The 24,363-nt window shown below is 45.6% G+C and overlaps 1 protein-coding gene across 5 annotated transcripts in view; it reads right to left on the bottom strand.

Moving 5' to 3' along the window:
• LOC105889257 (retinal-specific phospholipid-transporting ATPase ABCA4-like) overlaps window positions 1–24,363 on the bottom strand; it is a 48,321-nt gene that overhangs the window by 4,989 nt on the left and 18,969 nt on the right. For 2 of the 5 annotated variants that reach the window (XM_031584074.2, XM_031584078.2), the window contains exons 13-44: window positions 23,181–23,386; window positions 22,781–22,957; window positions 22,183–22,405; window positions 21,663–21,884; window positions 20,453–20,657; window positions 19,813–19,890; window positions 19,327–19,569; window positions 17,552–17,729; window positions 15,697–15,828; window positions 15,178–15,317; window positions 14,603–14,740; window positions 14,144–14,334; window positions 13,758–13,863; window positions 11,333–11,538; window positions 10,948–11,005; window positions 10,619–10,696; window positions 9,356–9,534; window positions 9,066–9,190; window positions 8,659–8,757; window positions 8,120–8,309; window positions 7,550–7,644; window positions 7,402–7,434; window positions 7,181–7,286; window positions 6,994–7,068; window positions 6,663–6,832; window positions 6,139–6,316; window positions 5,825–5,940; window positions 4,638–4,785; window positions 4,270–4,393; window positions 2,792–2,921; window positions 2,434–2,554; window positions 2,120–2,182 (exon numbers count right to left, since the gene is read on the bottom strand). In XM_031584074.2, coding sequence (XP_031439934.1) covers window positions 2,120–2,182; window positions 2,434–2,554; window positions 2,792–2,921; window positions 4,270–4,393; window positions 4,638–4,785; window positions 5,825–5,940; window positions 6,139–6,316; window positions 6,663–6,832; window positions 6,994–7,068; window positions 7,181–7,286; window positions 7,402–7,434; window positions 7,550–7,644; window positions 8,120–8,309; window positions 8,659–8,757; window positions 9,066–9,190; window positions 9,356–9,534; window positions 10,619–10,696; window positions 10,948–11,005; window positions 11,333–11,538; window positions 13,758–13,863; window positions 14,144–14,334; window positions 14,603–14,740; window positions 15,178–15,317; window positions 15,697–15,828; window positions 17,552–17,729; window positions 19,327–19,569; window positions 19,813–19,890; window positions 20,453–20,657; window positions 21,663–21,884; window positions 22,183–22,405; window positions 22,781–22,957; window positions 23,181–23,386 — 4,533 coding nt within the window. The remainder of the gene's footprint in view (window positions 1–2,119; window positions 2,183–2,433; window positions 2,555–2,791; window positions 2,922–4,269; window positions 4,394–4,637; window positions 4,786–5,824; window positions 5,941–6,138; window positions 6,317–6,662; window positions 6,833–6,993; window positions 7,069–7,180; window positions 7,287–7,401; window positions 7,435–7,549; window positions 7,645–8,119; window positions 8,310–8,658; window positions 8,758–9,065; window positions 9,191–9,355; window positions 9,535–10,618; window positions 10,697–10,947; window positions 11,006–11,332; window positions 11,539–13,757; window positions 13,864–14,143; window positions 14,335–14,602; window positions 14,741–15,177; window positions 15,318–15,696; window positions 15,829–17,551; window positions 17,730–19,326; window positions 19,570–19,812; window positions 19,891–20,452; window positions 20,658–21,662; window positions 21,885–22,182; window positions 22,406–22,780; window positions 22,958–23,180; window positions 23,387–24,363) is intronic. The other 3 variants (XM_031584075.2, XM_031584076.2, XM_031584077.2) reach the window with 3 other exon arrangements.

Here is a 24,363-nt window from a genome sequence, read left to right as displayed (position 1 = left end):
CAAACAAAATGCTCAAAATGAATAGAAGATACAAGCTACAATAAATAATATGTAATAAAAACTCACCAAACATACCATTTAAAACAAAAGTATTCACTTAGGACAGATGAACAGCCATCCACAAAAGACAACTATGAAAGATATGTGTCAGACTTGTGTCAGTCAGAATTTGCGCATGTCCTGCTCAAACAGACAGGAGACAGCGAGACGGTGAGGCAGCGACGAGCTGTGCCTCATCTCAGATTGCGCAATCCCTCACAAACTGGGTTAAGCGCATGCGTAGAACCTATTTTGTTTTGCTGATCTGACGTAAAGCCGCAGTGAAAAAGCACGGAGAGGAGGCAAACAGTATCTCTGCTTCAATGAAGGGAGCATGCGAGAGGCCACCGGTTGGGTTAATGCTTGTTCTGCCGTTACTCTCTTATATTTTACCTTGACTACGAAAATAGAAGATTCTATAGCTAAGCTAAAACATTTCTCATAACTGGACTTTCAATCAAAACCAACGCCGTAGCTAAAAGGTATGATTCAAACCACGGGACAGAAGATAACTCGATCGACTTCTCACATCCAAACCCAAATTGCTTTGTAAATATTTTGAACCTCAAGAATAGATTTGATTTTGGACGTACAGCGGAGACCCTCAGGGGGCCTGTGCAACTTCTTAAAGAGTTCATATTCACGAGTGCATAATCACACATATTAACACGAGTTCATCACAAGCTAGCAGCTGCCAACTGTATGTAGCTACCTTACCTATGTGTGTGTAAAGAATGCTGGTATGAAAAACAACCAGTAGCCTAGTCAATGTGCAAGCTGACAATTGAATGGTGATTTAAGCTACTGTATTGGATTTATATATTTGTAAATCTGACTCTGAAAGAGTCAGTGCCTCACCAGCCACGAACCTCACCGCACGTTACTGTTCCAGGTAATCCCAAATAAGACTCTGTCGCTTTCTCCCGACTTTTGCCGCCATGAAACCAGATGAGGGGCGTGTACTAAAAGTGGTACGGCGGAAGATAGACTAAAAGGCTACGTATGAAATACATTGACATTTATGAAATACATTGACAAAGACGAAAACTAAGGACATTTTCTCTATAATTCTATTTTATTTTAGTTAGTTTTGTAAAGACACAATACAGTTTCAGTTAGTTATCGTTTTTTTTATAAAGCCTCGTTTTTATTTTTATTTCAGTTAACGAAAAAAAAAATCACACCTCGTTTTCGTTTTTTCGTTAGTTTTCGTTAACTATTATAACCTTGATCAGAACATGAACTGATGAGGCATGACACTTAGTCAAATGCTTTACATGAAAGAACTATCCTCAACAATGATTGGCATAACCATAGACCACCTGTCTAAACCCTAGAGTAGACCATACACCTAACCATAGACCATACACCTAACCATAGACCATACACCTAACCATAGACCATAAACACCTAACCATAGACCATAAACACCTAACCATAGACCATAAACCTAACCTTAGACCATAAACACCTAACCCTAGACCTTACACCTAACCATAGACCATACACCTAACCATAGACCATACACCTAACCTTAGACCATAAACACCTAACCCTAGACCTTACACCTAACCATAGACCATACACCTAACCCTAGACCTTACACCTAACCATAGACCATACACCTAACCATAGACCATACACCTAACCATAGACCATACACCTAACCTTAGACCATAAACACCTAACCATAGACCATAAACACCTAACCATAGACCATACACCTAACCATAGACCATAAACACCTAACCATAGACCATACACCTAACCATAGACCATAAACACCTAACCATAGACCATACACCTAACCATAGCAAACTGCCCTCTCTTCTGAACAGGCTTGGTGGACACCATGCTAGACTAGCATGCAAGATAACAGCAGGATTCAACCAGTGCTTATTCTCCTGCCAGTATTAAGTATGTAAGCTTTCCCATCTGTCGTCGATTGAATGCCTCCTAGCAATTACGCTGAAGTAGCCTACTAGCTGTCCTCCTGACACCCATCACCACACACACAGATACTGACATAGACTCAACTCACTTTTCGACAGTTACACAAATACAGACACACACACCGTACCTCTCCTGGAGACACACCCGCACAGATTCGGTCCACAGCCGGATGCTTGTGTCCTGTGTACCGCTGGATCGAAAGGAGCAATTGACAGAATTAGGGGAATTAAAAAAAACATGGACAGCAGAGGAATACAGAGCTAGAGAGGTAGAGGGTGAGAAAGAGTCAAACAACAACACACAGAGAGAGAGAGAGAGAGAGAGAGAGACCGAGAGAGTGTAATGCAAAGGAAAGAAGCAAGTAGAGAGTTTGGACCGCACATCATGTCACACAACAAACCAATGAACCCACACCCCTGGTGGGCAGAGTCCACGGCGTACCTTGGTCAGGTCTCTGATCTGAAGGATGTCGCCGCTGCAGCCCCCCCCATGGAGGCGCTCTCTCTCCTTCGCCACGTCCACATCCTCGTCCGCCAGAGGGGCGGCGCAGCAGTCGGGCATCCTGGGAGGAGAAGGGCACGACAACGGACAGGGTTTGGGTTTAGGAAAAATACAAATCTTTACAAGTGTTTACAAGTAAAGAATAGACCTCAAACATGAACTTTTACACAGAAGATATCAAATACATGCATATATAATATCTCCATGAGATGGTTGATTGAGAAGTGTGCCCAGGTGCTCACACAAACTCAAATACACCTTCACTCATGCCAATCCTTTTTCGATCACATTCCCTCACCAGTAAGTGAGGAAGAAGCGGTACTGGATGAGGATGTTGAGGGCAAAGTAGATGAAGCCCTCGGCAGCCATGAAGGCCATGTTCTTCCCCAGGAAGTCCCAGCCGAAGGGGTCCAGGCTGAAGGCCTCCCCTGATGGCACACAACAGAGACAGTCTGGTTTGTGAGTCACAGTCCTTCTTGAGGCCCCTACACAGTCTAAGTATAGGAATCTATGTCCCCTCTTGTCCATTCTTACTAAAACACGATGGGACAAGAGTTAGTTATTGCACATTATAGTGGCGAATATAGTATCCAGTAACAGTATCGAATGCATTATCTGCAGTGATCAAATATCTCTAATTACATACGATTGCACTGCATTAAACAACATGCAATATGTTACACTATATACATTGAAATATATATGATCCAGTTAATGTGAGGTGCACTTCATAAGAGAAAAGGAAATGCAGATTGACATAAAAATAATTGCTAGCCATTCTTATCAGCCTTCACCTCCCTGAGCCAAACCACAAAAGTGCTAAAACAAACACTACAGATCCACTACTGTAGTGTACATACTGATTTCAGCCACTGATGGCTAGGTGCACTTGTTTTCAAATAAAGGAAAAATGTCAAATGACAAATGTTGGCTTCTGCTATTGAATGAGATAAGAGTGAAAAGATAAGAGTGTAACAGTGGCATGCTAGTCCCCAGAGCACTTACAATAGGTATAATCAGTCTACCCTTGACTTCTATGCAATTCCTTCTTTTGCACCTACTCAGGTTTGTAAGGGTTTTTCTGTTACACAATAGTAGTCCAAGTACACACTTACAATCACGCTTTTTATCTATTTTGGTAGCACACTCATCATTAAGATCATGGGCTGAAGCACAGTCAAGGAAAAAACTGCACAAGTTTCAGGAGAAAAGTCTGATAGATGTAGACAACGCGATCAAAGCGTGCCAGAAACCCAGGAAGCCTAGAGTGCTGCTGAGACTGCCAAATGCCAATAGACCTTCATGATATTATTTTGATGATTAATTCATACTCATTGTCTCTTCATACAACTCTCTTATGAACACATGCCAACAAGACATCTCTCTCTCTCTCTCTTTCTTTTGTCTCTACTCCTGTATATCTATGCCCATAAATACAGACTCATTAAGTGAAGAGATTTTGTTAAATTCATGAGCTATTTCAAAGGACAGCAGCCTTCCAATGCTGCTGCTATGTTGCGAATCTCTCCAAGGACACCACTGCCACACGTGCGGAGTCGGATTTCCATCGCCATCGGGCCTCTGCCTATGAAGGCCACGGTTGCCTGAGGAAACCGTCCTCTGAGTGACATAGCCTAGGGGGCCCTGGGGTTGAGCTTGGGTTGCTCATGGCATTTTGCGCAGGCAACCAATAAGAGGGGGATGAGATGGTGGCCTTCTGGGGGGGGGGGGGGGGCTGTGAGGCGGTGGAGTTGGGTTGGGGATGGGGGGTCTTACCGAAGCGTGCATACACCTCAGTCACCGCCTGGTTCATGGCCATGTCAATGAGCCCGCGGCCCAGGCAGAAGTGCGGGAAGATGAGAAGTATTTTCTTCAAGAGCTGGTTGCACTTGTAGACAGCCTGCGGTGGACATGGAAAGAGAGAAAGAGAAGGATCAGGAAGAGAGGAAAACATTTAGAGAGAGCAAAAAAAACATGATTTAAAATAATTAAAAAATGATTTAAAAGAAAGTTCTATACGTGCATGTTTTCCAAAGGGTAGTAACTTGAAATAAAAATGAATGCAGAAGACACACACACTCTCAGGGAAGAAGGAACATGAACAGGCAGACTCTGTAGTGTGTGTTTGTGTGAAAGCAACTCACTGCTGTGGTATCAAACAGATCCAGGATGAAGGTGATGGCGCTGCTGTTGATGCCAATGAAAAGGTTGATACTTGACAGGGACACGTAAGCCGTGCTGGGTACACTGAACATGTACGACAACGGGTACATCATGGGAGTCACAGACCAGCTGAGAAGGGAGAAAGAGAGAGAGAGAGAATGATTTTGTAGATGACAGAAACACCAGTAAGTACTAGTGAAGTACAGAGAAGTACTAATGTGATTTCTCTAGCTAGTGAACCACCTGTTTTGACAGCAGCTGAAGATGGATTGAGTAACTGGCCACAAGAACGTACAAGGCAAATGTTATTACTTACACTGGACTGTAAGACTCACTTTATCAGTTCAGAGACCATTCCCACCACAACCTGTGCAGGACCCTTGAACTTGCCTAACTGACATTCAAGAATGTTCACACAAAACCTCTAATAGCCGCTCAGGCAGCTGTTATGCTCGGTGTATATCTGATAGGGTTAGTGATGGCTGTTCATCCGGTGATGACAGAGATAGAAGTTCAGGTTCACCAGAGAGAAATGACAAGCCAACACCAGAGACTGACGAATGACCCCCTCAAATACCCACACCCCTCCCCCGCGGCAGAGCCGTGCGCCACAGTCACTGACATTCATGTTGGGAGTCACCCACTAAGTGGTCCCATTAAGGCACATAGCACCATAGTGGTATACACTAACCAGCTGAAGGGCGAGGCCCAAGTCATGTGAACTACTCCAAGCATGAGAACAGATGAGGTGCCTCTCACTTAGTCATGAAATATGAAAATGATCTAAGGACTCTGTGTCCAGTGTCCACCTGTGACTTAGTCCAGTGTCCACCTGTGACTTAGTCCAGTGTCCAATGTCCACCTGTCGTCTCAACTGATGATGAATCATTCACTGGCTTTCCCATTTTGAAATTTCACTTAAATTCAATCATGCAATTAAACAATAGTAAGCAGAATTTCCAGGTTTCGTACAGTGGGAGGCATCTTTGCACCCTAGGCCCCAAATTGCATGTATTCCATACTGTATTGAATCACATATACCGTGTATTTAAAATGTTCAAACATAAATTATAAACAGATCCGGTATCATAGTACGGTTTAATCTACTCATAATGCAATGCAACCATGCTGGCCATTGTTCAGGGTGCACACGAAATAGAGGCCTTACCCATAAAGCAACAGCAGGGCGATCAGGGCGTTGAGGTTGTCAGGCGAGGTGTAGCACTTCTTATCAAAGGCCATGAAGATGACGACCACCAGCCCTGCGCTCACGGAGTAGTTCACCTAATGCAGACAAAATAAGAAACACTCCTGTTTGTCTTGGAACCTTTAGTGGAAAAGAGCACAGCAACAACCTCCAAATCCCAGACCCTCAGGACGTCCCAGAAAAGCGTAACAAACGAAATACAAGACATCTGTTTTTGGAGCCTCGGATTTTGGGTGTGTTAGTGTGTTTGTGGCATTGCTGTGTGGGACACTGACCATGTCCCACAGGAAGTTGGCAATCCAGTAGACCATGGGGCTGACCCCGCTGACGAACTGCAGGTGCTTGGCCTGCGTCACCCGCTCCTGGATGAGGTAGAGCACGAAGCTGGCCGGCACGAAGGACATGGCGAAGATCACGCAGATGGCCACCACCGCATCCACAGATGTGCTGAGACTAAGGGACAGAGAGAGGGATGGAGAGAGAGAGAGAGAGAGAGAGAGAGAGAGAGGGAGAGGTGAACAGGAACCAGGCATGTAAAAACACAAATATGCACAACATTGCTAGAAGTGTATGGAATCCAGATAGTTTGTATCTCTGTGGAATGTCTATGTCTATGGTTTCAGAATTCCATGCAATTCTGAGCTTGAATATCGCAACAAACATGCTCATAAATATTAGTCTTGACATACACAAACACGTCCTAGAATGTGTTACAGAGGAAAAGCATACAGAGATCAGTTTTAAAACAAGCCTGTGAGCAAAAAATATACTTGAGACATAATGAACCACTGGCACATACACTGTAATTTCTGAGAGCTGCTCCTTGGTGAGGTTCAGGGGGTGGTTGGTGACAGTGATGCCATACTCAGCCTGGTTGGCACTGCCAGGCAGGTGGGCTCTCAGGATGCCATTATTAGCCACATTCATGAAGGCCACCATGGCATGCCAGCCTTTGTTGTTGAACCACACCTACAGCAAATAGGGTTCATTAATTTTAATTCCAGGGACAAACCACAGCAAAATAAAATACCACGTATGTATGTATGTATGTATGTATGTATGTATGTATGTATGTATGAATGCATATACATGTGTATTCATGTATATATGTATGAGGTGGCAGGTCTCACCTTTACATTGTATTCAGTCTCCATGTATCTAAGAAATGTTCCTATCTCATTCATAGCAAGATTGGAATACTTTCCCTGAGAAAAATATAGATTTCAAAGATATCAGTAGAGTATTAATCCTTTAGGAATCACAATATTATATTAATTTCCACACACATCATGACATGGGGGCTTCAGACGCACATACCCCTGTGACATTGAGCAAGCGTCCCAGCTGGACTGCTGTGTCCTGGATGGTTTTGGGTTTGACATCCAGGACTGGAAGTTGACCTCCCACAGAAATGCCTCCGTACCTGCCAGGAGAACACCCGGGCACAGTTCAGAGATCTCACAATAAATCCACTAGGGGGCAGTGTAGGACTATCTTTGAAAAGGGGCTGGAGGAATCAAAGGAAGTCAAACACGTACCTTTGTTCATTCACCCAATATTTGCTTTTCAAACTGTGGGTCAAAGAACACACTGGGTCATTGGAACTCATGGTGGTAAAGGGTCATTCCCCCTTCAGAGAACACACAGAGGCTGAGAATGACTTAAATCAACAGCACAGCACCCTACCTGGTCCTTATCAGGGTGGGATATGTCTTCACCAGATAATCAGAAATGTTTCTGCTGGTCAGGTCTAACAACACATCCCCTGTCGACTGAATCCTCTGCAAAGTAAAAAAAAATAAAAAATCAGTCATATGCAAGCTGCTTCATTTGAATTTTAAAGTTAGATACAGATATCCAGTGCAAACACTTGTATGACACACACACATTCAAGTGGTTGCATATCTGTGCATGTGTTTGTGCATGCTTTCTTGTCTGCTTTCGTGTGTGTGTGTGTGTGTGTGTGTGTGTGTGTGTGTGTGTGTGTGTGTGTGTGTGTTACACTCACATTCTTATTGGTATATTTGTACAGGACACATTTCTCCTAGTGTGTGTGTTTGTGTGTGTGTGTGTGTGTGTGTGTGTGTGTGTGTGTGTGTGTGTTACACTCACATTCTTATTGGTATATTTGTACAGGACGCATGTCTCCTAGTGTGTGTGTGTGTGTGTGTGTGTGTTACACTCACATTCTTATTGGTGTATTTGTACAGGATGCATGTCTCCTAGTGTGTGTGTGTAGTGCCTGGTGTGTGTAACCTGTGGCGGGGGCAGTCCTCCAGCTCCCTCGGGGCAGACTGGCAGCATGGTGAGCTTGGAGGCCGTGCTGCACTGGCAGCCGGGCGAGGGCCGCAGCTCCGTCCATACTGGGCCCTCCAGCATCTCAATCAGAGCCGGGTTCACCATCGCCATCTCCCACTCAGTGGTGATGTTGTTGCAGGGGAAGTCCCTGTCAGGAGAGGGAGGAGAGGTGAAGAACGTATCATATATACACACACTGACAAACACAGCATTCAGTCACAAAAACACAATAAATTATGTATATATATATATATAATATATATGAATAAACTGTACAGCGCACAATTGTACACATACTGCTAACTAAAGAGGATGCATATACATACACACACACACACAATAAGAACACATTCACACATACAAAAATGCCCTTCAACCTAATATACTGAACATACAATCTGATGCATGCATTGCATGATGCATGAACGTCAACACTCGACGCTTTATCTGAATACTGCCTAAAACATGCATGACACTTCTTGTAGAGCAGTACTCACTCCAGTGGCTCATCGGCCATGCAGCGTGTTCCAAAGCCAGGCTTGTTCAGCAGCACGTCTGCAAAGTACCTCATGCCAGCATCCTGGGCCCTCTCATTGCTAACAGATGGCCAATAGAGAGAAAATAAAGTTACATTTTGGATTTATATTCATTCTGATTTTAATCATTCACATTTGACCATTCAATTCAAGCCAGTGCAGTCTTACACTGATAGCGTACTACATGTGCTTCATAGCTCCACCAGTATCAGCCCAAATACAACAAAACAAGCATGGACCTTGACATGCACATTGGTATGGATGGTCTGAAATGTTTCAACTGTGAAATGCATTTGAAGAATATAGTAGATGAATATATGACGACCTGCTTTGGTGCTCCTGACAACTACTTAAGGGGCAGAGCTCACCTGAAGAAAGTAAACTGTCGGCCGTACATCCAGGGCGTGAGGGTCAGACTGGGGTACTCTCCAAATGGAGGGACAATCATGGTGAGCATCAGAGCCACAAACACAAAGCTGGCAGGAAGGACAATCTGAGGGAAGAGAGGTAATCCATTCTACATGTGCAACTGACAGAGCATGATGTTCATTGTATATCGACAGTATTTCAGTTTGTTTAAAAAATGCAACCACCTGAATGGTAACCCGTTCCCTATTTTTCACGTAAACATTATTTCACGTGACACAGTGGTCTGTACCTGGGCGAGGAAGTCTTTGCTGGAGCGGGTGGCATGGTGGAACCTCTTAATGAGCAGGGCCAGGAACTGCTTGATGATCAGACTCATTCCTTTCACCTGTCTGGAGCCCCGGCCCTCGCCGTTGGTCATCCTCCCACTCTGGCCGTTGGCGTGCACCTCCTTATTCCTAGCCTTTTCTGCTGAGGCGATGGAGAAAGTCAGTTAGAACAACATGACTGATCTGTTAGCAGCCTCTCACAAAAGGGCGATGCAGTCACTTAGAAGACATCACTTAGCAGCCACCTATCTACTGTAGCTTCCGGGTTCTGCACAAACAATGAGCAGCAGGCTACATCAGTGTCCCTCCTACCAGTGCACACTAGATTTCCATTTCACTATACTACACAGCAGACATTTGAGATCCTCCACATCTCTACACTTAAAGAAGCCTGGTCTGCTTGGACCAGCTTAAGAGCCTTCTGCCAAAGTCCTAGAAAAACATGCTTCTTGATAAGATTCAAATGTTTACTATCTATTTATATTTTATACAAACAGAAGGGTTGCATGAAGGGACTGCAATGAACTGTAATTCACTCACTCAGTTCTCCAAAGCTACAGCACTATGACTATGACTATGACTAAAGAACTATAGTACATTCCTGTCTGAGGCTTCTGACTTCAGCATCTATTGCAGCTTGCCTCACAGTCAGGGGGCTGACACTGCTTGCAAAGCACCAGTGTGGTCAGGTCATATGGTATGATATCATATAAAGATATCAGTCATCCTGTGTGAAATCTGGATGAGATGTGACAACCTATCATATCGACCAAATTTATATGGCTGCCATATTGGATTTAATCAAAAACTTTTAAAAGTTTTCCGCAGCCAGATGATCTTCAGACAAATTCACAGCAAAAGTTATCAGACGGGTTTTTTCAAAACCATTCGTCCATTACAGCCTATCCAATTCAGAAACAGGAAGTGAGCTCATATCTAGGCCAATCTTTGCTTACAGCCATGCCTTTGACATAATGACACATCAAGTTTCCATGGCAAGTATGCCCTGTTGGACTGCTTGGCCCCCTGATCGCTGCTTGCAGCTATTTTCTCAGTGTACTTTATGTAATACAACAGTGCTGACATACAGACAGCTTTGCATACAAGACAGGCCACCCCTGGCCAAGAGTGAATGGGGTAACTGGGGGATTAGCTGTGGATGGCAGCAGGAGAGAGAGCTCGAGCTCTCCTCCATCAACCAAAGTTCCAGCCTGGGGGACCATCACCTGCTGTCTCAACATCCACTGCCACCCTGTTGCTCGGCAACATGCTGGCACAGGATCTTAGCAGCCTCATACTCTGGACTGAATGGCCGACAATGAGGGCCAAGAGAGGGAGGAGCCAACCACAGGGTTACAACGATGGGACACACAGGAGTGGGGGCCAGATGAAAGAGGAATAGACAGGAAATACATATCAATGGACAGGAGACACACAGGTGTACACAAATCATGTACACAGTGACACAAATACAGCATACCAGATCACCATAGGAAAGAGACGAGGAGAACACTAACACCAGACATGCTGTTTTACCAAACCAACTGATTCCTACCTTTTGCTCCATTGCTGGGGTCAACACACTCTCCATCAGCTGTGACCTTCAAAAATATCTTCAAAAAGACAGATACATCTTAATGAAGGTCCATGTGTGCGTGTGTGCGTGTCCTGTGTCGCCTCCATATATATCACGTGTGTGTTGCAGTGAATCGCTTGTGCAATAAAAACTGACTGAAAGTCAGCCTTTGTTTGTTGATTACTTAATCATAATTTGTTTTACAAAAAGCAGAACAATACATTAAACCCAGACGTAGGATTTTTCACTTACCCTCTATTTCTGTGATTCAAGCAGAAATTAAGAGGCAATCAAACGTGCAAATCCAGACAAACTAAACAACCAGGCTGGATGAAGCCCCAGTGTGCTGCCCTAGCCTACCCACCTCCTCCAGGGACGTGTCGGACACCCCGAAGCTGCTGAGGCCCATGTCTGAGAGGGTCTCCTCCAGCTCGCGGAACAGGCTGGCGTAGGCGCGGTGCTTGAAGCCATGGTTGGGCAGCAGGTAGCTCAGCTCCTGCCCGATCTCCTCGATCAGCCGGGCCTCGGGGACGTGGTGGTGCACCACGGCCGTGATGGCCTCCACATCCCCTGTGGCAGAGCAGATGTAACACACACACACACACACACACACACACACACACACACACACACACAAATGCAAGCATCCGCACATGCACACACATACATACAAAAACACACACAAACACAACCATTCCTTTAAAACCATACATTTGCAAGATGGATATATGATTGGAAGATATTAGAGATGTTATATTATCTCTTAATCCTATTGAGAAGACATGAGTATATGTAAGGGTCTGGATACATCAGGACAGCTTTTGACTGATATCCAATTGAACTGCAGCTTAACATTAGTTATTACCAAATATCAACTCAAATTCGGTCTAACTAAATTCATAAATATGTCTGAAATACTTTGATATACTACTATATAGTACTGAAAAAGCGAAAATCAGAGGCTATCCAAGTTTTTTTTTAATTTTTCCTCTTTTATTCTTCCTTAGGAAAGACACCATAGAAATTCAAAGGTGGCATTTTGTTGGCTTAATGTTTCAGACCCTAACAACTGCTTAAAGAACAAAGGAGAAAACTGGGGAATAACAGGAAAAGGTAAAAATACTGTCACATTCAGTAATATATTGTCTACACTACACAACAGAAGTAAGTACACGCCTGTGCAAGATCACTTAAATGTCAAATGATTCAAAATGGGATCGCCTTACAGTAAATGCATTACTTCGAAGTTGAATAGAAGGGTATTGCAATTATGTAAAATGAAAAACTAACCCTTTAGATATACTATGTTTACAAATAGAGACCCCACAGTAGGAGCTCAATGCTACAAAAGTCAGTGCATCTTTCATTACTGAGATTCAAATATTTTATATTAAAATGTTTGCATCTCCACCTTTATTTCATTTCATTTCATTTCTTTTATTTCTTTTAATTCTTTTAATTCTCTATTGTCTTTCCTGTTATTGTATATGTAAAGCACATTGAGTTGCACATGTGCATGAAATGCGCTATATAAATAAAGTTGTCTTGCCTTGCCTTGCCTTGCCTAAAGACAGACTCAAATCCTCCGCAGCATGAAGGATATCATTGTTGCTGTGGTACTCCTGGCCAGGTTCAAGCCAAACATGCTGGACTCCATCTGAGCCAAACAAATGTATCTTGGTCTCATCTGACCAAAGAATGTGCTCCCAATAATCACCAGGCTTCTTTTCATGTTCTTTAGCTAAGTTTAATCTTGCCGTTTTGTGCTGAAGGAGCAAGGGCCGTTTTCCTTGGACGCCATCACTAGAGGCTGACATTATGCAATGTTCTCTACACTGTCTGAACGCTCACAGAAACTCAGATTTCCACAGATAACCCCTGTGCCAATTCTGAAGCACTTGCCCGTCTATTGTTCAGAGCTAGACTGTGAAAGTAGTGCACTGTCCGTGGTGTCAGTTCAAGAGAGCGGCCACTGCGGCTCTGATTAGTGATACTATGGCTCATTCTATACCTCCTGATTACTGCTGCAGCTGTATTTCAACTAATCTTTTTTAGTTGGTCACCGATCTTCCTGTATCCTTTTTCTATCTTTGCGAAGTCTCACAAACAGATTCTTCTATTCCTCTGCCAATTCAATTCTGTGTTCACAGGTCATTTTATAACCATGTTCATTGCAATTGAAATCAGTTTGTACTACATTTTAGTATTTGCTTTTGATTGTTCATGAGAGGAAACACTCTAATTGTCAACTTAGAAATAATCCGAATAATTAAAAGGTCAAAGGTCATTTGACATTTAAGTGTACACTTCTGTTGTGTACTATATCACTATAACATCTATAACAACACCATTTAAAAATCTATTTGACTATGATCAGTGAGATTTATGTTATGTTTTACTACCATTTACTACCATTGCTGTGCATGTCCGCTGTACTGGCTTTGTTACAGGCAGGCTACGGGTACCACTGCAGTACTATGAACAACCATAACCATGTCACACTCCCTTGAGCAAATCTATTACACCAACAGCCAGTTGTGTGTGTGTGTAGGGACCCCCTGGCCAAACCAAAGGCACCACAGTGAATTGACCCAATTGGATTGACCCACACTAAAGGGGTCAGTTTTGCTAGTGCTTTTCCTCTATGCCGCCCAGGCACCCCCTGGTTTGATCTTTTTGGGTATACCCTAACTAAAACCATCTGCAGACTACAGATCCTCCTTTGTTTTGACAGCTGAGTGGAGTGGCTAGCCCAGGCAGCTATCAGGACAAAGGGACGACACTCCTACCTTCCATCTGTCTACGAAGAACCACAGGCTCGGCTAGGACTCCGTCTTTAAACTTGGTGCAGAGCGAGCACTTACACGAACACTCGTCCGTGCAGTCGCACTGCGCCTGGGACAGAAAACACACTGTGTGAATACAAGCTCTCGGATTTTTGGTGCGATAACTAGAACTACTGCTGCCACAACAAAACTTGCACACATTCAAATGTATGGAGATCACAACACACTTAACGTAAAAACAATTAGTTTCTATAGTTTACTTTACAACTTCACTACTAGAACCACACACACACACACACACACACACACACACACACACACACACACACACAGACACACAGACAGAGACACAAACAGACAGATATATACACTCAGAGTCTCCTCCTCACCTCATTTCTGATGCGTGGTGGCTCGTCCTTCATGCGGCGCACCAGTGTGAGGTAGAAGCCAGCACCGAAGCGCTTCTTGAGGAAGAGGGGGGAGCCGCAGCAGTGAAGACGGCCCTGGGAGATGATGGCCACGCGGTCACTCAGCAGGTCTGCCTCGTCCATGTGGTGTGTGGACAGGATCACCGTACGGCCTTCAGGTTGAAATAAAATGATATAATATCATTGATGTAGATCTACACAAAGTATCCTTTTGCACACAATTCAGTTTACATTTTTGGATATAGACTCAATTAATACACCAAAGAATACAATGTCAAACCCTTTGTAAAAAGGGGCTGGTTGGTTACATTTCCAGATGACATTACTGTACATTACAAATATTGGCATACAGTATAATGGGTCAATGAATAACTAAGTGCTGTTTTTAGATGTATCCAGCAGAGGGCGCAAAAAGGCTACCTGTGCGGTACTTGAGCAACAGGTCCCAGATGGAGCGTCGAGAGTAGGGGTCCACTCCTGACGTGGGCTCGTCCAGGAACACCACCTTCGCCCCGCCAACAAACGCCATGGCGACAGAGAGCTTCCTCTGCATGCCACCTGAAGAATGAGAAGATCCTCAGTAAAGTCAAGCAGCAGAGTCCACAACATGAACAGCACAAGCATCAAAACATGACTCTGAGGAGAGGTAACTATGAGAGACCACATAATTTATTTGTGCATTTGTGTCACCCATCAAGAAGAGATGCAATGCCAAGGCGAACTAAATTTACAAGGAACTGGAATGCAATCAGAAGAGCTGATGCAGATTGTCAGCTTACTGGATTTATTGCCATGGATCACCAAGTAGAACTGTAGCTTACTCAAATCTCCCCAGGTGATACAATCCCAGATCTTACACAGCTGCCTGACAGTGGCACAGGAGCCTATTAGCATTAATCAGAGGGAACCTGCTCCTGCTCCACATCAAAAGCCACACAGCAGTGGATTGTGGGTCGTAGCACAGACAAAAACACAGCCGAGGGTCTGATGCCCACCGGAGAGGTTCTGGGCCTCCTCGTCTCTCTTGTGGGGCAGGCCCAGGTCCTCCAGCATGTTCTCCACCTCCTCCATAGCCTCTGGCAGAGGCCTGCCCTTCAACAGCGAGTAGAAGAGGATGTGCTCCGCCACTGTCATACTACAGAGAGACGGACATAGAGAGAGAGAGAATGAGAGAGAGAATGAGAGAGAGATTGAGAGATAGAATGAGAGAGAGAATGAGAGAGAGAATTAGAGAGAGATTGAGAGAGAGAATGAGAGAGAATGAGAGAGAATGAGAGAGAGATTGAGAGAGGTAAAGAAAGAATGAGAGAGGTAAAGAGAGAGATCGATCCAGGAGATAAGAGAGAAGTGGAGATAAGAGAGTGACATAAATACAGGCACAGATCATGAGTAAGTAAGGGGGGATGGAAACAATAGGATCTAAAGAAACAACTAAATCAATCCATCCCTGTCTACACTGGAGAAGCCTGCGCTGCTACTGTCAGTGAGGGTGAGAGGAGGAGTAGGGGACCCACTTGTTGAAGAGGATGTTGTGCTGGGGACACATGCCCAGGGACTGGCGGATGGCGTCCATGTCTGTGCGGATGTCATTCCCGTAGATGAAGGCCGTCCCTGAGGTCGGAGGGAACATTCCGGTGAGAATGGACCTGACGCGGAAAATTACATGCGGTTAAACTACAGTCTCTCACTCTCCCAGGGATAAGACAAAGATATCCACAAGTAATGTTAATGCATTAGTTCAAGTTAGTCAATGTTTTGCAGTTGTTGAAGTTAGTCAGTGTTTTGGCAGTTGTTAAAGTTAATCAGTGTTTTTAATGGAAGTAATTCCTTTTGAAAGTCAACAACTGAAAAGGCACATCCCCGTCCTTAAGTGATGTGCTCATCGCTCTACCCATTTGCATGTCTGCTACCTTGACTTGGAGATATGATTGATAAGCAAATCACTGTCCTGATTGGTTGGGAGACTCCTGAATGAAGTCATGTGTTTGTTATACCCATTCAAATAACATAGGCACCTCATAGAGACTTACATTTTTTTTATATCGTTTTTATATTTTTTATCAGTAAAATTTGCCAAATATAACAAAAATTATAATACTATAGGAGCTATCATTTTCCTTCCTGCCATACCCCTCCAGGTTATAAATCTTTCCTCCCACACAAGTCAAGCCTGATGTGAACAACTTGAGCCTGTAATGTCAAACTATTCATAAGTCAAACTGACAGATGCCAAAGACCTGTTCAAAACATTAGAGTCAGACGCCAGTGACTAGAGGCCTAAGGCATCTACATGCAAGAGGGACATCCATAGGTGGGACTCCATTCAGATATATAGTCAGAACTTATGCAAAGCTTTTGAAAGGTCACCTTATACATGTGTGCGTGGGCTCAGGAAAGGTGTGTGTGTACCGGAGGGTACATGACAATGCATGAATACTGAATCCATCCGAGTCTATCTGTTTGAGTGTTTGTGTGTATGTAGGTGAGTGTGTGTTCAATTAGAATGCACTCAGTGTTTATGCACAGTATATGTACAGTATGTATGTATGAATATATACCGTAAATCCTCAAATAAAGACCGGGATTCAATTAGAGGCCGGGCTTCAGATAATAGCCGGGGGCGTGGTCGATACGGACAAATAAAGGCCGGGCCCCGTATACAAGCCGGGGTAAAAAAAGGTACCGGTAGCCTATTTTACTGTAGCCTACCAGCATCAGTCCATCAGCACAAAGCAGACATCACAATTTAATTGAATGCATTTCATAAATACATGTTCTCCTCATGTTTAATGTTGTTGGGTAATTTCATGGCTGTTTGCAATAAAAAAAGAAATGTTTCAGCCTACAAGGCGAATTTGTTATTATACAGTTACTTGCCTAAACGATAGAAGACATTCCTCCAAAATACCTCTTTTTAATGATTTTGTTGCCGTTTCGTGATTTCCGTTAAGAATTATTTTTTCTTCAGGCTAATAGAACTTTAACGTCCCAGGTGTTGCGTAGCAACCCATTACTTGCTGACTTCAAGTTACAATGACTTTCCGCTACGTTAAATGACGGACTTCTTGCGGAATGATATGAAAGATATCAAAAACCCGTTGCCAATGACAGTGGTCATTAACTTTTCGAGGTGGTGAATATCAAGAAATCACAGACCTGCTAACGTTGGGGTGCCCCATTCAAATCAACTGAACTTTTTTGAACATTCTGAAGAGCCGTAAGAAATAAAGGCCTGCCCCTAATACAAGCCTGCCCCAAATACAGGTCGGCGCGCTGTGCAGCCTAAGTAAATAAAAGCCCCGGCCAGTATTTGAGGATTTACGGTATACGTCTTTGTGTGTGATGTAGCTGTATGAGTCAGTCCCTCACATGGTGGTGGTCTTGCCGGCTCCGTTGTGGCCCAGGAAGGCGGTGATCTGCCCCTCGTAGAAGGTGATACTGAGGCCGTCCACCGCTGGCCTGGAGCTGCCACTGAACCGCTTCACCAGGTCCTGCACACACACGCCCGGCACCAGCCCCGCGGGCTCGTCCTCGAAGTACGACTTCCCTGGGAGAGGAGGCACAAGGGGTTAAGGCATGCAGATGATAAACACATCTAGTTGTACATGAACACATCCATCTGATACTGCAGGTCTCTGGGTTCACTTTGAGAAAGCCCAGATTGCTCATGCATCCATACTGTGAAAAAATGCACGCGTGCAAGCATGCACACACGCATCTGGCAGCATATTTCTTCTTCATTTTTAATCTGAGTAATTGAACCAAACCCATATACACGCACACACACACACACACACACACACACACACACACACACACACACTACCACCTCTGCCAGACTGGTCGTAAAGAAAAATGTCCCTAAGGGCCAAAGGAAGATGTGATGAACATATAAAGACATACTAGCAGACACATATACACACAAAAACACACACATCTATTAATTTAGATGCAATACAGCTTTATTCTCCTTTTTAACTTATTGTGACCTTGAAGTGCAGTAGCCTCTATTGACACAAAGGCCGCAATTAGTTCAATGTCAAACCTATCTCCAAGGAAGTCATATTGCTACACGTATTCTTCCTTTCACCGCTTACAGTTTGCCACACGCCGACCTTCTCATTTGCTAAGAAGTAGCGCTTGTTTTCCAAGTTGAAGTTAAGGTCAGTGGGTAACAGAGGTATCTTTCCCCCATCAGATAGTTCACCCTGCCCCTTCAATCTCTTTCCTATGAGAAGGATACACTGTAACACTGGCCAGATGAACTTCTCCACACATTCCAGTACACTTCCCACTGAGGCAAACGGATTATTCCGCTTTAACTTCCACAAAGCCAAAGTAGAAAAAAGGGATACTGCACAACAGAGAGGAGAGGTGCTGGGAACCATCAGAGAGATAGAGGGATGAGAAGGAGGAGGAGAGGAGGAGGGAGGTGAGAGAGGAGAGAAGCAAAGCATGGCCGCGACAGCCGTGGCTGAGTAGCGTGAGATCAGTGGAAAGGAATGCCGTTCACTCGAGGTGGAACAAGCACCTCGGTTTTACATTGACCAGCATTCTTTGGCAAAATTCACACACAAACACGCCCACACAAACACTCACTGTTACACACACACACGCACACATGTACAAACACACACACAGACTCACGAACAGACCTCACAGACACACAAACATACACGCACACACACAAATGTTTCACCAGGCCTACAGTGTTGCAAGTTAAAGCAAACACACTCAAGGGCATGAGCTTCCCACAAAACCGCATATTTCCTGGCTAGAACAGTGGTGTGTGTGTGTGTGTGTGTGTGTGTGTGTGTTCGTGTGTGTGTGTGTGTGTGTGTGTCAATTACAGTCTATTATCATATGCAAGCTTTAAAGAACTCTGCCTGTTCCTCTGTGTGTGCATCGGTACTCGTGGGAATGGAGGCCCTTATCGCCTGTTGTTTCAGACTACACCTGAAGCTAAGTAATAGTAGCAGTGACTCAGGCCCCATCTCCTAAACAACATCCCATCTCAGATGTCACTTTCAACTGTAATTAACATGCCAGTCACGGCCTAGCCCAACCATACACAAACCAGCCCATGCAGACGCTGTTTCCCCACTCATTAAGGGTTTTGCTCTGGGCTGCTGCCTGTGCCGTACCTCTTTGCTCCTCCGACAGGTGATGGTAGGCCTCCTCCTCTTCCTCCTCCTGCTTCATCAGCTGCTCATCTCGCTCCTTCTCCAGCTTCTCTCGAATGTCCTGGTGCTGGCAGGAGCTCCGTCTCTCCTGATCGGCCATCTTGGGCTCCGGAGAGGGCGGCTTTAGCACCTGCTTTTCGGGGGAAGGCTTCACCAGGTTGTCAAACGCCGGCTTCTCCTGCTTCACCTCCTCCTTCTCCAGAACTAAGAAGAAGACAGCAGAGAGTCAAATAGGAGCATTGTGTGTTTGATGCTAACTCTGAATGCATAACACTTTTACCAAATTCAGCATATTAAAGTTGTGTAGAGCTTCACTGCTTAGTCAGTCATATTGAAAGTGTCTACCAAAAGACTGCACTACAATGCTAAAACAATGGACAGCAGTGTTAGGCTACTAGACTGGCCTCACACAATCAGGTTTGCATCCCCTGTCTACAGGATACTCACTGGGTGCGGGAGGCTCGAGGCCTAGCCAGTAGGAGGGCTGGACGAAGAAGTAAAATGGCCGACTGATGCCATATTGCCCTGGAAGTGGATTAAAAAAAGGACAGTAAGAAATTAATCCTAATTAAACCAAATGGACGCTGTCTTTAAAATGCTGGGTCAAATTCTCAATGAGATGCTGTTATAATCCGGCTATTTAGCGAGCACCATGCTACAAGTGTAGCAAAGCTGGAGCTGGCACACGTGACCTTACTGGACTGTGTGTGTACAGATTCACACACTTCACACCCTCTCTCCTGATGATAGGCTCAGGAGGATCCACAGGTGACTCCTGAGGCCGTAAATTAACTCCCTACTGACACCTCACTCAGGCTTTCCAGTAATGGAGCTACCTTAACCTGCTATTTCAGGAACATGTATAATTAGATGTGATCACTGCTGGCATAGTGGTGAGAATATCAGGGAACCTTCTACGCATCCGTAAACACGCCATTTGTGTTGTCCATTAACGCTGCAGTGATTTCACACGCCAATGGAAACCGGCCTCCACAGAGTCCACCTGCCACAAGGAAAGCCAGTCTCTACATGTCTATCAATTCACACCACTTCCTCTCTGCCTGTGGTGGTGCTGCTGCTGCTTCACCTGGGAAGACGTTGTCCAGGTACCAGGCCAGCAGGGCATAGAGGACGGTGTCCACGCCCAGCATGATGATGGAGGTTCGGAAGGAGAACTCGTCACCCTCCAGAGGGCTCGTCTGGATGTTGTCCCACTGCAGCCCCAGACCCTGCTCCTCATAGCGAGACAGGTACTCTGTCCCGAAGCCAAACGCCACCTGAGACAACAGACTCTGGTAGCGAGTAAGGCAGAGAGAGAGAGAGAGAGAGAGATAGAGAGAGAGAGAGAGAGTGGGAGAGGGAGAGGGAGAAAGGGAGAGAGAGAAAGAGATAGAGAGAGAGAAAGAGAAGGAGAGGGAGGGAGAGAGAGAGAAAGAGACGTAATAAACAAAGAAAGAAACAAAGAAACAGAGAATCAAAGGACGAGAAAAATAAAGAAATGGAGAGAGTGAGTGAATGAGTTTGAGAGAGGACAAAAGAAAGTACATAAAAGTAAATTTGCGAGAGAAAGGGAAAGCGATTGAAATACTAGCAATCATTCATCAGGTTCATTCACAGCTTTCTTAGCAAACAATCACTGTGTAATCACGGGCTGTTGTGTTATGTAAGTTGACAGACTACACTACAGTTGACTGTACAAAAGAGCTCTGAATAGTCCCCTCAGGCACCAGAGCAAATATTCACACACGTCTCGTATGATCACTCATCACTCTGATTTCTTCATGTGTGTCAGGGATACTGTAAATACCGCAGTGACATGACACAGAGCGCCTGCTCCAGGATCAGAGAGGACTCTTGTTTGCTCTGCTACACCAGAATGTATATCATTTTAGCACATAAAGGACTTATGTACCACTCACCAATAAAGTGTCTATTGTCATTTATTTATCAACAAAGATGAGTAATGAGTCATGAGTCATGACTCAAAAGGTCCATATACAAATCGCAAATGACTCAGTCACATATGCTAATGATATGGAGGAATATGGCCCCCAATTGTACAGGATAGTGAAGTGATGACAGGAAGCGAGGCGGAGAAGAGGTGGGGAGAGGACCGGGAAACGACATCAGGCCAGACTTGAACCTGTGTCCCCGGGGGCAATGAAGCCTGTAAATGGGGGGCTTATCTGCTTGCGCCACAGTGCCCCCCGGGAGACAGTATCTTTTAATCACACACACGCTTCCATCTCTCAGGACCAGGCGTAGACCGGGTGTCTAGTGACTCGTGCTCCACTCACAAACATGATCTTGATGTCCTTGGTGATGCGGTCCTGCCAGGCGAAGCAGAGGATGTGCGGCAGGTAGAGGGTGAAGTAGATGATGCCGCTGCAGGCCGCCGCCAGGTTGGCCTTGTTGAAGAAGACGCTCATGAGGAAGCACTGCATGATAGTCGCCGTGGTGAAGGCCAGCAGGAAGAGGAAGAGGATGAGCGGGTTGCTGTAGTTCAACACATTTCCACCCTGAGAGAGAGAGAGAGAGAGTACACTCATGCATTCATTCATTCATTCACCAGTGAAACTGTGTGGTAAAAAGGATTTTTTTAGGTTTAAGCACAGTGCCCACTAGGGGTCACTATAGCATATTGAAATCATCATCTTCATCATAATTGAAGAAACATTATTCAATGTAGTTGTACTGACTTCTTTGATTTTTCTAAATTGCTGTCATTTGTTGTGCTATTGAGTTTCATGACCCTCTTGTGACATTGAGTTTTAGGACCCTCTTGGGCCACTGTAGGGGCACAGTTGTCTCCCTCACCATAGTGATGGCGGTCAGGAGGGCGGTGCTGACCGACATCAAGAGGAAGCTGTCGATGAACCAGGTGGACCAGATGACACCGTTGGTGACGCCCATGGTCTTGAGGGACTCCTTCAGCCGGAGCTCCTTCTCCAAGACGATGCTCTTCACTATCATGGACACCGAGTAGACCCAGGCCAACACCATGAAGATGGGGAAGCAGCGGTTCAGAGTCAGCATGAAGCTGAGGAGGACAGAGGAGAGGGGAGGAGAGGAGAGAGGAGGGGAAGGGGTGGTGAGAGAGGAGAAGAGGAGAGAGGAGAGGAGAGGAGAGGAGAGGAGGAGAGAGGAAGAGATGGTGGGAGAGGAGAAGAGGAGGGATCAGAGGATAAGGGAGGAGGAACAAAGAGGAATGATGTAGAAGGGAGAGGAGAGGAGAGGAGAGGAGACAAAAGAAGAGAAGAAAGGAAAGGAGAGGATGAGGCCAAAGGGACACGTGTTGATAAATCAAAGATTTTTGGAAATGTTTCAGTTGGGTCCTCCCAAATGACAATACGAATCATCAGTATTCATGTGAAACACATATCACATCATTGAATAGCTTTATTGGTGGTCTCACAGGTCATCCACATAGCAGGGGTAGGGCATCTGCTGCAGATACACTCCCAGAGGCCACTCCTTCCCTGTGTGCGTCTTGATGACCGCGTGTTCAACCATGTCCTGCAGGTAGGCAAACCCTCCCCACACGTAACGCAGGTCCTCCATGGTGTCTGCCCTTGGGCCTGGATCCCAGTATCTGAGAGAGAGACGAAATGATCAGACAAAGTGCGTGTGTGTGCGTGTGTGTGTGCGTGTGTGCGTGTGTGTGTGTGTGCGTGTGCATGTGTGTGTGTGTGCGTGTGCGTGTGTGCGTGTGTGTGCGTGTGTGAGAGAGAGATGACAGCCTAGCTTCATATATGAGCATATGGATGAGAAGGCCTAACCTAATGATCAAGTACTGTCCCATTCATCCAACCCACCTGTCCTTGATCTTATTGGTGCGTTCCACTACATCTATGTCCATGCGGATCTTGAACTTGACGTGCTGGGGGACGTCGGTGGTCCACGGGTACATCTCCTCAAACACCAGCCCGGCCCAGAGCTTGCTGTCCTCCAGCAGGTCCAGAGCGTGATGGGTGAGCTCATCCTCACTGGAGAGGGCCTTGAACTTATCCAGCACCAGGCACTGCTCAGTGGGGTGAAGGGGCAGAGGAGGGAGGCAAAGGGGGAGATATCAGTGACAAGCTAAGAAAACACACACACGCACACACACACACACACACACACACACACACACGCACACGCATGAAATGATCCATGCGCAAACACCCCCACACAATATTTCACAATCAAACTCTCTTCTGGAACCCTAGTGTGGAAGTTTATCTCTCTGTGTGTGTCTCTCTGTGTGTCTGTGTGTGTGTGTGTGTGTGTGTGTGCTTGTGTGTGTGTGTGCATGTTTGCACACACATGGGCATGTGTGCAGGTTAGCAATGGGCTGCGGGCGAAGAAACAAACAATGCCAAAGTTCCTAGCCCCGCGGCCCATTCCCTGTGACACCTCAATAGTGCTCTCAGATGCCAGGCCAGCCATGTCCAATCGAGTCACTACACCCAGGGGAGGCCCACTCGTAGTGGGGCCGCTACACCCAGGGAAGGCCCACTCGTAGTGGGGCCGCTACACCCAGGGGAGGCCCCCTCGCAGTGAGGGGGCCTGGAAAACATCCCTGCGCTGGGGGCCCAAACAATGTGCTAAACATTAGCGCATTATGCAACAGAGAGGAGAAAGCTCTCTTACTTTAATTGACCGCTTGGATTGGGTTTGTTTCTGCCCTTTTTTCCTAGCAAAGGGAGAAGGGGAGACCACGGAGGCGTCGATGGCCACCAGAGGGTGGGGGGCGTGGGGGGGGGGGTGAAAGGCCTGGGCAGGCTGACTGACAGCTGTACCTAATTGGACTGCATGGACCCGAGCTTGTCCGGTCAGCCTGAAGGGGCTTTAAGAGGGGGCCGGAGACAAAAGGGGGATGAGGGGACTGAGGTGTCACCCGATATGATGGCCCAGGCCTGGGCCGCCCCACTGATGAGTGAGGAGGGTAAGAGGAGGGTAAGAGGAGGGCATTAGATGACGGCCGGAGAAAGAGAGAGGGAGGGAAGGAGGGAGAGA

The sequence above is a fragment of the Clupea harengus genome, chromosome 17, assembly GCF_900700415.2.
Source record: "Clupea harengus chromosome 17, Ch_v2.0.2, whole genome shotgun sequence".
In the NCBI taxonomy this organism is placed as follows: Eukaryota; Metazoa; Chordata; class Actinopteri; order Clupeiformes; family Clupeidae; genus Clupea; species Clupea harengus.
The sequence above is the reverse complement of the archived record's forward strand: the minus strand, read 5'-3'. Positions and strand labels throughout refer to the sequence as shown.